The 14,484-nt window shown below is 39.5% G+C and overlaps 1 protein-coding gene across 2 annotated transcripts in view; it reads right to left on the reverse strand.

Annotated features, from left to right (window-relative positions):
* wu:fj29h11 (protein NO VEIN) overlaps positions 1–14,484 on the reverse strand; it is a 44,136-nt gene that overhangs the window by 2,338 nt on the left and 27,314 nt on the right. For both annotated transcript variants that reach the window (XM_034861284.1, XM_034861283.1), the window contains exons 30-43: positions 12,714–12,895; positions 12,394–12,577; positions 11,628–11,770; positions 9,996–10,177; positions 8,716–8,975; positions 8,362–8,599; positions 8,100–8,280; positions 5,871–5,997; positions 5,561–5,647; positions 4,740–4,922; positions 4,296–4,579; positions 3,944–4,092; positions 2,241–2,325; positions 1,606–1,720 (exon numbers count right to left, since the gene is read on the reverse strand). In XM_034861284.1, the coding sequence (XP_034717175.1) occupies positions 1,606–1,720; positions 2,241–2,325; positions 3,944–4,092; positions 4,296–4,579; positions 4,740–4,922; positions 5,561–5,647; positions 5,871–5,997; positions 8,100–8,280; positions 8,362–8,599; positions 8,716–8,975; positions 9,996–10,177; positions 11,628–11,770; positions 12,394–12,577; positions 12,714–12,895 (2,400 nt within the window). The remainder of the gene's footprint in view (positions 1–1,605; positions 1,721–2,240; positions 2,326–3,943; positions 4,093–4,295; positions 4,580–4,739; positions 4,923–5,560; positions 5,648–5,870; positions 5,998–8,099; positions 8,281–8,361; positions 8,600–8,715; positions 8,976–9,995; positions 10,178–11,627; positions 11,771–12,393; positions 12,578–12,713; positions 12,896–14,484) is intronic.

Below are 14,484 nucleotides of genomic sequence, written 5' to 3' on the forward strand. Positions count from 1 at the left end.
CTCTATGAGCCCTGGCAACAGCTGCTCTTTAATGTCGCCGCACACAACAGTGAACTAACTTAATTAGCATATGTGCGAAGCACACCGGTTATCTATGTGTGTATGTGTATGTGCGTGTGGGTGTTTAAAGTGTTAAACGGTTTCTGCAAGGCTGAGACTGAGAAGAAAACCTACTGAATGTTATAAAATGATAATGGAAATCGGGGCAAGCATCACAGAGAGGATTGTAGAAACTGCAGATGGAAGATGTCACTAACACGGACTGAGAGAACGCAGCAGCGTTGTTGGAATTCATCTCATGCTCCAGTTATAGCGCCGCTACATGCTGATGCTCAGCATCAAACTGGGACTCGTTCACACATTTACAGATGTGCATGTTCCAGTCTATTTTCCTAACATTGTGTAGACTTCAACAATAGTCAAGGACATGCTATTGAGGATGGTGTAAATCCATCAAAACAACAACAGCCTGATAGTTAATTATGATGGATATTTCTGCTTCTGATTACTACTGAAGAATCTTCAACAACTCACAAATACAGTTTGGTTTTTTATTTAACACTTTTCTAAGACAGCTGGGCACTGTAGTCTTTTAGATGGATTGTACAAGTATTGTGTGTTCAAAGTCTGATAAATCTCATTCCTCCATTGTTGATTTCCTTTATTATTATGAAAACACACACAGACACACAGACAAACACACACACACACACACACACACACACACACACGTTTATTCAAACTAAATCCCACATATGTACAACTTCCTTCCTTGCGCACCGAAGACATTTTAATCCGCGGCTGAAACTAGTCCCAAACAAATGCACTATTTCTTCCTATTTGAGTTAGGTTCACTAAAATCGACAGTGCTACAGCTTGTTTAGAAAATTATTGAGCAGGGTCTTTAAAGATTTATGCCTTCAGATGAAACAAACGGAAGGGCTAGAGAGGTCGCAAATTAGAGAGACGGACAAAACGTTTTTCCTTCATGCAATTTGTTAAAAGGAGGAAAAATATAGAATATCACCTAGGGTTGGGTATCGTTTGATTCTCTGATACTGGTTCTAAAAGGATACCTCTAAAACGGTGCCAGTGCCTAAACGGTTTCTGGACCAATACTTCAAAAACGTTAAGAAAAAGAAGAGCACAAAATTGCAAAAAAAAGGCCATATGGTCCAAATTAAATAAATCATTACGTAAGTGCTGGTGCCTCAGGTTCCCAACCCTAATAACACTTTCCTTTAACTGGTTTTGTGGGCAAAGTCTTTAAGTAAGACTATGTAACTATTGCTGAAAAGTGGCAATTGCAGGATAATCAGTGAATTACAGTACAAGAACAATATTCCTTCATTTTCTAGAATTCGTTGGAGTCATTTAAAGTAAAAAAGAAGACATTTTCAATAGATGATTGGAACGAGACCACCAGAAGGTAACAGGTTTTCTAGTGAGCCATGGTTTTAGCTTCTTCTTTTGCCACTCAAGTGTGGACTACAAGTGTGACACTGTATTTTTTGACACTGTATAAGTGACAGCACTTAAGAATTCTGGAGGAAGAAATAAGTGATGGCCTAGCTTCTAGGAACTTTGTGTATGCGCCTTCCTTACCTCTCTCTAGGTTAATCTCTGGTTTGGGGGGCTCTGGGACCTCCCACAGCTCCTCCTCACTGGGCAGCTCTCTGATGTCCTCCTTACCTAAGAATCTCTTTAGAGATCCTTGATCCTGCATACACAAACAGAGTTAATAACTGTGGTGACATTATGTAACATTGAATAATGATGTAGGATCATACGTTTGTTTTATATTATATTAAAGGCATTCTTAATGCCTTTCGAGAAAAGTGAACTTATACTATTGAGTCTATAAAACATCACATTTTGACTGCATACAGAAACTGAGGATTGACATGCTAGTCTGGTCCAGTTGGGATTTGCAAAAAGAACTTCGGAAAACCAGAGATGTGTAGGTTTGAGTGTGCTTTTCAGTCAAAAATTCAATTTTATTTACTTTGTCTAATGCAGACATAGAACCTAATCAATTTCTTATTTAGATTTCAACACTATTCATACAATGCAGCCCAGTTCTGCTGCACGTCTCAAAGAAGCTGCTGCACAAAGAAAACCACACAAAATAATATATTCAACAGAGGAGGATCAAAGTTTAGGCCTGATGTGAGCCTTGTTAAACTTTTACCTCTGACTTTGCAGAGTCTCTGCTGCAGCATTGCTGCTGCGTCACTTACACTGAGAGAGGTTATCAGGCCGCTCAGGAAGTGCATCAACTCTTTCCTGTGGCTGCTCTCTGTGCAGAACAGTTTCACCAGCTCCCTGAAACACATGCATAGATCCAATCAGGATTACAAGACCAGCAAGATAGCAAGGTAGGTTGTGTGGACGTACAGATTCAAACGCACACATAAAATATACAGTTGTATCAAAACTGTCAATCAGGGTTTCCCTTGTTTTGTCCACAACTCAAATATATTCAGTTAACAGTCATAGAGGAATCCAGAAACCAGAAAATATTCACATTTATGAAAGCTGGAATCAAAACAATTGTTATTACTTTCTGCAATTAATCTATTATCAAAACAGTTGGGAACTATTTAAGAATAAGTTTAATTTAACATAAAAACAGTAAAAATATAATAAAACTAAGCAATTAATTGATTATGTGCAGCTCCAAACCAAATACGTTGTAAGAGTATTATAATGCATAGCTGAAGAAACTTTTTTTAAATATGATTTCACATGACAAAAAAAAATTGATTGATTGGTTGGTTGACTGATAAGACTAGGTACTATTAAAGTTAAAGTAACTAATCCTTACTTATAGCTCGGGCTATCTGACAATACAAGTTATTACAAATTGTATGCAAAGTAACATAAGACATGGCACTCTAAGTCAGCAACTGATTATCGGTACAACAACCTGAAATATACATAATTGAATTAGGAATGAAAAATAAAGGTATTTAATGTGGGTGAGTCACATCTGGCATATAACCCATCTGCTTAATAAGGTCAGTTTTAATATATATCATATAAGATGAGAATCAGCATCCCTATTGCATCCACCCAAATTCTTACGATACTAGTGTCAACAGGATACTAGAGTGATGCTAAAACTTTTTTAACATCTAAGTAATACACAATCATGTTCATCGATCTTTGACATACATTTTTAAGCACTGCTCTGCTGCTCTAACCAAGTTCTCAGGTAGGATTGTGTTAAAGCATTGTGGGAAAAGGTGCGTCTTACTTTCTGGATTTATTGGAGATTAAAAATGATGAAGATGATGTTCTTATTTTTTGACCAACACATGTAGGTATTAGGAATGAACCCAAATATTCAGATATTTGTTTTTCTTCACTTCTGTATCTGTAGAATTACATAATTCTAATTTTAGGGTGAGTGTTTTAATTTCAGCTCAGTTTGAGTCTTTACTTTGTTTTGCTGTCATTTACAGCCGTGGTTCTCTCTTCTTGGATCCCTGTGTTTCACAGAGATCACACACACAAACAATTGGTGCGCTGCAGAGAGAAAGGTGCAGTCCCAACTCTGGAGTCGGCTAACGTGTTGCTCTCGCTACCGATATTAGCTGCTTTGTTTCATTTAAAAATGACAGGTTGAAAGGAGCGTGCATGCAGGCTAAAGTTCACCTCGATGTTCGGTCTTAATTAAGCTATGAGCAGAGGAAAAGTTCTGCTAGTCGCTAGGCTAATTTATGCTGTGTAAACATTGGAATTGTGCTATGCCATCCAAAACCATCCATAAACAGAGACATGTCCGGCTGAGTCGAGTCCTATGTGTAGAAGTCTATATGGTTCTACTTTAGCAGCCATGTGTAATTATCGGGCAATTAAATGGCGGTAAACAAACAATTTTGCGTAAAAAAAATGGTATTCATGACGATGAGAGTTGGAATATACATCACACACAAACCTGCAGATGTCCAGCTTGGCCGAGAGGTGATCTTTCTGGATGTAGAGGATTTTCTCGTCCTTCAGCAGACAAATAACGTCCTGCACCTCCACCACCCCATCCTCACTGTCAGCAACATCCAGCTGGTAGCGAATGTACAGCTGACCTACCTGTAAACAAGTATGTAGGAAAGAGAAAGTTCCTGCTGTGGAAAGGGCCTTAATGATAAATATATTTCCTTTAGGTGGGTATGATTATTGGAGATTCTCCCATACTCGGTCCGATTATGTCTTTAGTAAACTAACCAAAAAGGAACTTGAGCCTTGAGGTCTTAAACTACTTCAAACTAACTTTGTGGGTGTAACTTTCTGACCTGTAAGAAGCTCAGTCGCTTGATTTTGTCTCTAATGTTGTTGTTAATCAGCTCTGAATAGACTTCAGCCAGCTCATCGTGGTGGTACAGGAACCTCTGGATGTAGGGTATCACAGAGTGAACCATGGCCTGCATGGACGGACAGGGTCTGAGGTTCTGAGTCTGAGGTTCAGTCTGGACACACTGGGACAGCTGACGGATCCCACAGATCTCCAGAAACAAAGATCGGTCCGCATCGTTGAAGGCGAGTACGGTGTTAGCTCGTTCTCCCGGCACTGTCTGAACTGGGAGGCAAATGTAAAACAACATTCAGAATTTCCATTTCAACCTGGGTGTAGTTATGGACATACTTCCTACTGGGCATGCTGAAAAGTAATCAAGTATAAATCTAACATTGTTAACTATATGTAAAAAAAAAAAAAAAATGATGTAGCAGCAGCGTACCAAACTTCCCGGTCCTGCTCTTGGGAGCAATCCTTTTCTCTGCTGGTGGCAGGTTGAGCAGACAGATCTGCTTGTGTGGTTTAAAGATCTTTTCCAACTCCTTGTTGTCAGCAATCATGGGTTTGCGTGCAAGACTCACCCAGTTATCCTTGGTGGGGAAGACCCTCTTATTAGACACCATACCTGAACATAAGGCAAAAGGACAGCCTGTGTAAGTTGAAGGCTTTTAGTATTTTTCCCCATATTATTATGCCCCTTCCCATTTACTTCTCCTTGAAGATCATTAAAGGTGGCCTGTCTAGTTTTCTTGTATTCTTCTTGTATTCAATGTTTCCTACCAAAACAGTCTGTGTATCCTTGTCATTGACAAGCAAGCATGTATTTACATGTAGTTACATCCATGTTTACTAGCTAGCAGGCTTCATCTTTACTGCCTTTGTTGTTGAATTTACATTGTCTGGTCTACAACTGATAAAGAGTAACATGATGTATGCTAAGTGCATGCTCTCTAAGGCCACATAGTGGACTCAGCAAGTGATGCAGCTTCACTGTCCGCTTCTTTTTCTTAAATATTGTTGATTGGCGGTTGACAAACTAGCTTAGAGGCGAATTACAGCCAGCAAGTGGACAGGAGTCGCTACACTCTTAATAATGGGCTTTCTTGGTCTCAATTTGTTCCACTCGGGAGCAACTGCTGGGTCAACTGCTATATCTAGTTGAAGTTCTGGTTGTAAAATTAGGTATACTAGTTTGGAATTTGACTAAATATCAAATTGATTTGATCATTTTTTATACTGGCCTAATGTGTATGCACTACTCACCCTTCAATGTTGAGCAGTAGCCAGGATTGACACTAAATTCAGTGATGTTTTCCTGGTCCCCAAATACTTGAATTTTACACTTTTGAGCTGTTGAAACAAAAATATATTATATTATATCTAAAGTCAGGGAGCACAGGCAGGCTGCAACAAATCAAGCTAGTCAAGAAGGAAACCTTACATTTGTTGAACTCATTATCTCTTTAGATAATGAGCTGCAGACAGATGGGACATAAAAAGTTAAGAAATGTGTGAGTCACTAGAATGTGAGACACGCTGTGGAGCAAAAGACTGGAAATCTAAATGTCCTTACCAAGTATGGCATAGAGCACCGACACATCCTGTAGCACTTCAACAGTTGGTATGGGAGATGATGAACAGATCAGTTCCAACAAGCCAACATACTGCTTCATTTTGGGACTGAGATCCACATTCAGCAGCTATACAAAAGATCAGTAATAACAGATATATGCATAGTGTACATTAGTAATGTTGTAGTTTAGTCTTAAAATTAGCTACAAACAGTGAGATTACAGTTCATTAAAAAAACAGAGACAGCAGAAGAACCTGCTTCAATAGTTTTTTGGCACCGACCGAATTGCCTCCTTGGTATAGAGTACAGGAAAATGCCTCATCATTCAATACCAAATGTCAATACCTAACGCCAGAAACTGGTGATTGGCTGTCTAACGTTACATGTATTAGAGGTATTCAGGGGAGACTAGGGCTGCACAATTTATCAAAATGGCTTCCCAAGATCAAAAAAGCATTATTTAGCAATATTTTAAATGCGTCATTTAGAACGCTCTTTTTTTTTTTTAAAGCCAATCTACCACTCAATAAACAACTGTCTGATCATGTGCCAGTCAGAGTTGTTCCCTGCACCACGCAGCTTAATTTCTAGATGTAGACAGTCAGAAAAAGTTACTGAATGCAACTAACTTCAGTTGGTAGAGTAACAGCGTGTGAGACGGAGCTGCTAGACCTGGGCCAGAGATGTGACCCATGGCCAGAATATCATAGTTCATAAAAATGCAGCGCAGTGAAGATACAGACATTTCATACACACGACGTGTGCAACCCTGCTGCCCCGCCATTCGACCCGTCACTCTGTGCGTAGCATGTACGTCCATCGCACTCCCTCTCTCTCCCTAGCTCTTTTAATCAGTTATTGTTGAAAACAAATGATGGAGCTTTTAAAAATACATCAGAGTCTATTTATTTCGGATAGCTCATTTTCATTTACATGTGTTGCAGCTGTATGTACATACAACATACAACTTAAGACTAGCAGTATGTAATGTAGCATAATATGGATATGAAAAGCCGTTATAAATAGCCCATGTGACTTTAAATCTTTTTTTGGTTCACATCAACAAATAAAATTATATTTAATCATGATCTCAATATTGATCAAAATAATCGTGCAGCCCTAGGAAAAACTATCTTATACATAAGTACACCTTAAGTGAGCCTTATCATGGACATCAGATGTAGACTCCTTTATGTGGGAAAGGGACACCCTGGGGTTGCAAAGACACTGCTCCTCATGTATGGGGTGAGGCCATTACAGATATTTATTAGTGCTGTCAGTTAAACACGTTATTAATAATGTTAACACAAACACATTTTAATGGTGTCAATTTTATTATCACGAGATTAATGTTCTTTTTGGCTTAGCAAACTTTAGAAAACGTTTTTTTCACATCCTGTTTTACCATGGATGTATTAAGATAATGGTTGTAACAACTAGTAATGTTACAAAAACTACAACACCTGACTGGATCTACCTAGACCGGTAACAAAACAACAGGCATGCCGCACACACTTGTTTGGGCTTGCGAGCCGGCCAAAGAGTAGTAACGTTATGTTTTGAGTGGATGGCGAGCGTGAGACGCTGAAATGGACACCAAAAAGATTAAGAATGGTTTCCCTTTTAAAAGATGCCAAATGGTTCCACTGACAAGACCAAAGTAATCTTTGTGCTTTGTTGTTGTGAACTGAGCTATCATCGCAGCACGTCCAGTGTGAAATACCACTTGAGGGTCAAGCACACAGCTGATGCCAATTCTCCCCCCCCCCCTTGACAAAGTATTTTTTCACCCTTTTATTGATGGACAGTGTTACATTGTGTGAGAGATTATTTGCTCCAAGTGAGAATGTTACGTGTGAAATTGAACACTAGAGTAGGCTTTATGCCAATGTTGTTTTCAATAAAAAAAAAGAAATTAGAACAAAGAAAACTGATCCATTTTTCCATGATGATAAGAGCATTAAAATGAGAAACAAATGTGACAAAGAGAAATCAAGGGACATTTAGAATAGATACAAATGGGTGATTAATTGCTAGTTAACTATGACATTAATGCGATTAAATATATTAATCGTTTGACAGCACTAGTATTTATTTTTTTAAGCCATGGACAGACATTGTTAAGCAAAAGGGGGCTTAACAATCGGTCAATCAAACATAGCATATTGAGTTTTACAAACCATGAGTCAAAAAACATTTTATACATGTAGGTAATTTATTAGAGCTTACTTTGGTGAAGAAGAATTTCATGCCATCCAGTGGTTTGTAGAAGGGAGCCAGGACTTTGGGCTGCTGGACAAGGCTGTCTGGTGCCTGAGTCAGCTGTTTGTAGCGCTTGAAAACTGCTGTCGGGTCACTCCAGCACACCTCCTTTAGGTGGTAGAAACGTCCTGAGCACCACTCATCTCGCCTGGGAGCAAGGTTTAAATCGTGAAGGGACAAAATGTAGACAATAATCTGAAAAGGAATGCTGTTACACTCAACAACGTACCTGTTGTACTCTATGAATACAGCAGGGGTATGCTGGAACAAATCCTTCAGGCTGTTCTGGGGACAGTTATTATTCAGATAGGTGTAGACGTTGTGGATGTGCTCAACTGTGGAAGTGAAATTTGCCCCCTCTAACTCGTCCTCAGTAAGTCTCTGCTCCTGGTCATCTGCTTTTGGTTTGACACACCATTTCTTCAAGTAGTTTATCAGATCGTCCACTGAGACACTTTTTCTCATTCCTGAAAGAGGGAAAAATACAGTGACTCACAGATTGTTCATTATGTAACTGACTAAACATAGCCTGCAGCAACTATAGGATAGCCACTAACTTGAGAACCATAGAATACATGTTTACCAAGAGCTCTGCTAAACTCGCTGGGGTCTATGTCCACATAACAGACATGAGTCCCCAGCAGGCTGGTGACTTCAGGTGAGGTCAGGTAGACTGAGTTTGGACAGAGGTACTGTCTCTCTTGCTGATTTCCTTCCATGGAGCGATAGGCAGGTACCCATTCAAGATTACACAAGAAATGGTAGAAGGAGGACTTGGTGCTTTTGATAGGTTGTCCATCACTGTCAATCACCTGAGCTGTGAGGTACTGAGAGTAGTGATGTCTGCAAAAATAGGAAAGGTGAATATAGATAGTGTTTGGAATAGGTTAATACAAACTTTCAAACCCCTCTCAGCAAACAATTTCTTTGACAAGATACATTTAATAATTGATCATATAACTTCAGGGATCCAACAACACAATGCATTAAAAGATAATACAATACATACATACGCACAAAATGATTACTTATAGCCATTGTTTGTGATATGAGCCTGCAGTGCAGAGCGGCTCAGCCGGGCGCTATCCCCTGGGTCTATGCTACGCGTTCATTATGCCTCGTTGAAAAGCTCTGGATCCAGCTGTTAGTGCATGTTACAACTTTTTAAAAATATGTATTTATATAAGGACTATTTAAGTGTTCGGACTGATAAGTTGGAATAATGTATTCGCTAATATATAGACGCATCTTCCGCCATGTAAAGTCTACGGAAAAGCGTAGAATTATGACTATGGTCACTCTAGAGGGATGTCAGAATTTTAGACTTAGGTCACATTATTTTTTAAATCCGACCTGTAACAGATTTGGAATACATTTGAAAGTGGCCCAAATCATAACTGGAAAAGATCGGATGCTATGTAACTTTCGCTTTTCACACTGTCCGTCTGATGTGGGCAAAAACAAATCGGATTTGGGTTACTTTGGCCTGCAGTCTGAACATAGCCTTAGTGATCTTAATGCCCCATGTAACAAGGCATGTAACTTACAAAATTGGTCCGAGCTAAGAGCAACTAAATCCAGATGAATTAATCCCCAGACTGATCTCTCTGTCGACGTTAAACCCAATCAAAGGCTGATGTGACACCGCTTTTCTCTCGGAGAGAAGAACATTTAATCACTTACCAGCTCCAGTAAAAATGATGGGGATTACTAACTGACCCTGACTAACCCCAAAGCCATTAACCTAGGCATTCTCCGGCCATTAGGTTTCCGAAACATAACAGGCACCTAGTGAACTCACATTAATCTCAAATGGGACACTCAACAGAACATAACATAGGACTGTGTGTGTGTGTACCTTACCCTGTGTCCCAGTTTGTTGCCAGAAGCTCCAGCAATGACATTCTCTGTTGCAGGAGGAGGTGGCCAGGCAGCTGGGCTGTGGCCAGGGAATGAAACTCCTCGCAGGGGTAGTCATCAAGCACAAAGCCCTTTCCTGGATTTTGGTGCCACATTGCACTTTCTACTGACCAGGGACAGGACGCCTGGGGGAAGAGAACAAGAAGAGTCAATTCCTTTATATTCATTTGCAATTAATATGTCGTATCAGAGTTAATTCCCAAGCATCTGCACCAAAAAACAAGACTAAAGTAAATAAAATTGTTCCTTTATTGCATGAAGGCAGCATAAGTCCCATAATGACTGATGTCTACACTGAAATCCACATTTTATCCCTGCTTGCTGTAGCCCAGGCTAAAACAGGCATCAGGAATGTCTGATGGGTCCCATCAGTCACCTGCTTTTTCTGCTCATACTCAAAGCAGCTATTGTCTTTCTAGTCCTTGTGTGACTCACACTGGTTACACCTAAATCCTTTAATCACTGTTATTCCTCATGATGAGTCACAGCTAGTTTTTAATGCAGCGTCCTTCAGGAAGATTTTGTTCTGCCTCTGGTGTCCATGCAACCGATAAATATTGTGTCCTTAGCAGTGTCCAACATAACATTTTTGCCCACTTCCCCCAGGCCAGTAAATTAGGGTTTTTCTGGCAACATGTATATTTTAACTGCCCCGGGGAAAAGAAGGGGAACAACATTTTTTCAAATAGTTTAATTTACTATTGAATTATAGTTTTAATACAGTATTGCTTGTTTTAATTCATGTTGAAAGGCCAGAGGGAATTTCACTGTGTCAAGGCTACGAAACTGCTGCCTTCACTCACTATTCAAACTTCCAATGTCAATAATTGTCATCATGAATTAATGTTGTGTATTTTGGCTAAAAAAAAGAGTAACTGTTGATCACTATTGTTATATAATTTGTGAATATAGGTTATTGTTCTTAAATTATGCAACATAGGTAATTTGCCACAACAACGAGTAGACATCCTGATTAGGCAAATATCATATATTTAGAATAAAATTATTGTTATTAGTAATAATCTGTGTTTCCTTTTTGTGTTCATATTGCAGTAACCTGAATATTCCCCAGCTATGTTTACTGGGCTATGTTAAGAGTTCATTTTGAAATGAATGCAAAATGATTGAGAGCTTTGAGCACTGAGGAAGCTAACTTTGGAGTTAGCTAATGTTGGCTTGTGATTATTAGTGCACCCTGCGGCCCCTACGCCTTAATCCCAGTTTCTAGGAGACTTCTTTGCTGGGAGGAGAGCGGACAGCAGCAAACAGCAAGTGCTGCAGCTAAGTTTGAGTTGATGCTGCAACAACTCTTTCATTCTTTCTCTGGCCTGTTCAGGCAAGTGACTGGCCAAACTACTTGCCAGACATACTGTTTTAATGGCCCCACGGGCCATTGCTTATGTCAAACTCTGCCTTACAAAACATATCCATAGCCTTTTATTATACAGGCTCAAAAGGTGAGGCTGTCACAACCTTGGTCTGGTCTTTTTGTGCTGGTATAATAGCATTTTTGCAACATGAGTACAGCATAATTCCTAAATAGCTGAGGTAACAGTTCAAGGATGTCCTTCTCACCAGTTCTTTAGCAGTGAGTGTTTGTCTCTCTTTGCGGATGATGAGACCGTCTCTGACTCCCAGGGTGCTGAACAGCTTTCTCCATCCTGCTACATCGTCGTCTGTCTGCACATAGCAGGGGTCCAGCAAGACCCAATCACAGCCTAGTTGAGGAAGAAGTAGACAGGATAAGTCTTAACAGGAAGAAGAACAATAAAGACATGTTGTATAAGACATTTAAATCTGGAAAACACTAGACCTGAAACAGTCTACGGAGATGAGAAAATCTAAGATTGAAAGAACTGCAGTGCAATGTTTCTGTTTGGATATCAGTTGCTCACATGCTTTGTCGGTAGTTGTTTACATTTATCACATGGGCGACTTCAGGGAAGCAGGCAGATTTTTTACAGACGTTACTACAGCTGCTCTCTTTTTATTTAGTAAAACGGATAACCACCTTTACAGAAATCTGCGTAACTGACTATTTGAGTAAGCCATGGCTGTCCAAAATGGGACTGGGCGTATTATCTGTATTGTTCTTAAACTGTACAATGCTGGAATATGTAAGTATTCAAAGAGAATCTGAACTCTGATTTCAGACTCTTCATCATCATCCATCACATAATCACAAACTAATTTTCTCACATCTTTTAGCTTGTTTTCCAGGTCCCACATGGACACGGAGCAATAGCTAGCTAGCTATTCCATAAGGTTTGGGTTCAGTTGCGTCAATATTTTACAAACGGTGCATTTGGGTTTGTATTAAGAATTGTGTGCTTCTCCTTACCAGGCAGTTTCTTTTGCAGGTTGATGTTGCCGTACTCTTCAGAGAAGTGCACCCTTTCATTGGCCGGGCACAGCAGACCCCTGCTGGTAAGGACGGGTACTGCAAAGTCTGAGAACTGCTGGCTAGAGGAGGAATGCAGCTTGATGAAAACCAAGTAACTCACCACCACAGACTCTGGCTTTAACTGGTGGTGGAATAAGTGGAACAATGGGAAGAAAAAAAGAGGCCGACAAGAGAAAGACAGAGATATTTAAGCCAAATATTATGGGCATTACAAAATAATTTCTGTGACAGTTGAGCCTGTTTATACAATATAGTACCTTCCATTTGTTGTTCTGTATTGAAGGGTAGATGTGCTGCTCCAATAGTTCTTGAGGCTCCAGTTCGTGAACTCCGAGTCTTCTCAGCAGCTCCCGAACCTGCTGACTTTCCAGAGGCTCCACACAGTTCAGCAGAGAGGGGTGAACTACACTTACATCATTGTACAATGCAGAAAGAGGGCCTACGAAAAGACATGAGTGAATGCATGAGAGGAGAGTTGGATTAACACCAGTACAGTTTAGCAAAACAACAAATATTAAATGTTTTGAGGGGGGGATTGGCATCAGCTGTGTGCTTGGCCATCAAGTGGTATAACAAAACACTCAGATCACTTCAGTCTTGTCAATGGAACCATTTTAAAAAGGAAACTTTCCATTCAGAATCAGCGTTTTTCATCCACTCAAAGCGTAACGTTACTCTTTAGACGGCTCGCAAGTCCAAACGCCGTGTGTGTGGCGTGCCGGTTGTTTTGTTTCCGGTCTAGGTAGATCCGGTGTGGTGTTGTAGTTTTTCTAACGTTAATAGATGTTGCAACAACATGTGTTATTATGTGTTATGTTAATAACACGTTTAACTGACAGCAATACATAATACTGTTTTTACCTTCAGCAAATCACCTGAAAACAACACCAGACAATATAACGGGACAGACCGCTGCATAAATTAGCCAGCAGCCAGCAGACATTTAGCACGCAGCTTAATCCGACAATACATTTTAGCCTGCATGCAGGTAAAAAAACAACAACAAAAAAACGAATATTTGAATCCCAAAATTGAAAATCAAATACCTACCAATCAATCAAATATTTGAATATTTGGATCCAGCCCCAAACGTTAGTGCTTCTCATGTAAATCACTTCAACAAGATGATAAAGAGTGTGTAGGTAGAATACAGAAAAAAGCAGGCCACATTTTAAGCCCTTTGAGTTGCATATAAAGACACAAAACCATCTATGTTACATGACTATTAAGGCCAACCAACTGCAGTGGCAGGATGCTTACATCAGAGTGTGAAAATCAATTATTCATGCTTGGTATTCTAAACCTCTGGTTGGGTACTGTTTTTGAATGCGATGACGCACAACATGGGGTTGGTGGGCATATGAGGCGCTGTATGTCGGCTTATTCTTAGTGAGAAGTGAAGTTTACAATACACCTACTTCGCTGCCTTAAATGTCTATGAATGTGCTGACTTCTAAGAGAGCAGACAAGCAAAAAAGCAAAGCAAGCAAGCAAAAAAAGTCGGTTTCTATCACTTCTTAGACACTGGAAAATTAGGTTTTAGTCTCAATACCATCTCAGTTTATCTGAGTATGTAAGTTCAATTGTAAAAAATAATTAAATGCTATTTTTAATAATATTTAATATCATGAATTCCCACCAAAACTCAATTTGTGCAACTATAGTATTTCAGTGTATTTTACTATTCGAAACTGGACACTTGTGAAACCTGTGAAAGTATACTGCACTATATTCTGACTGCTTTTCTTCTTGTTTTGTTTTCATGGTTGATTTAGCACTTTGTAATCAGGAGGCACATGCACACAAGATTCATAGCAGGTGCTGGGTAGTAATTATCTGAAGATAATAAGATAAACGCACACGTGTAAATTTAATTCTACATAACCCTGTATACCGTGTATTGGACCTATTTTTAGCAATGTTGTCTTGTTGTGAGATCTTAGCAATTCATTTGGTGATAAAACCGTCTAGCTTCCTAGGAAAACAAAACATTTTAAATACACACACACACACACACACACACACAAA

Source organism: Etheostoma cragini, chromosome 21, assembly GCF_013103735.1.
Source record: "Etheostoma cragini isolate CJK2018 chromosome 21, CSU_Ecrag_1.0, whole genome shotgun sequence".
Lineage (NCBI taxonomy): Eukaryota > Metazoa > Chordata > Actinopteri > Perciformes > Percidae > Etheostoma > Etheostoma cragini.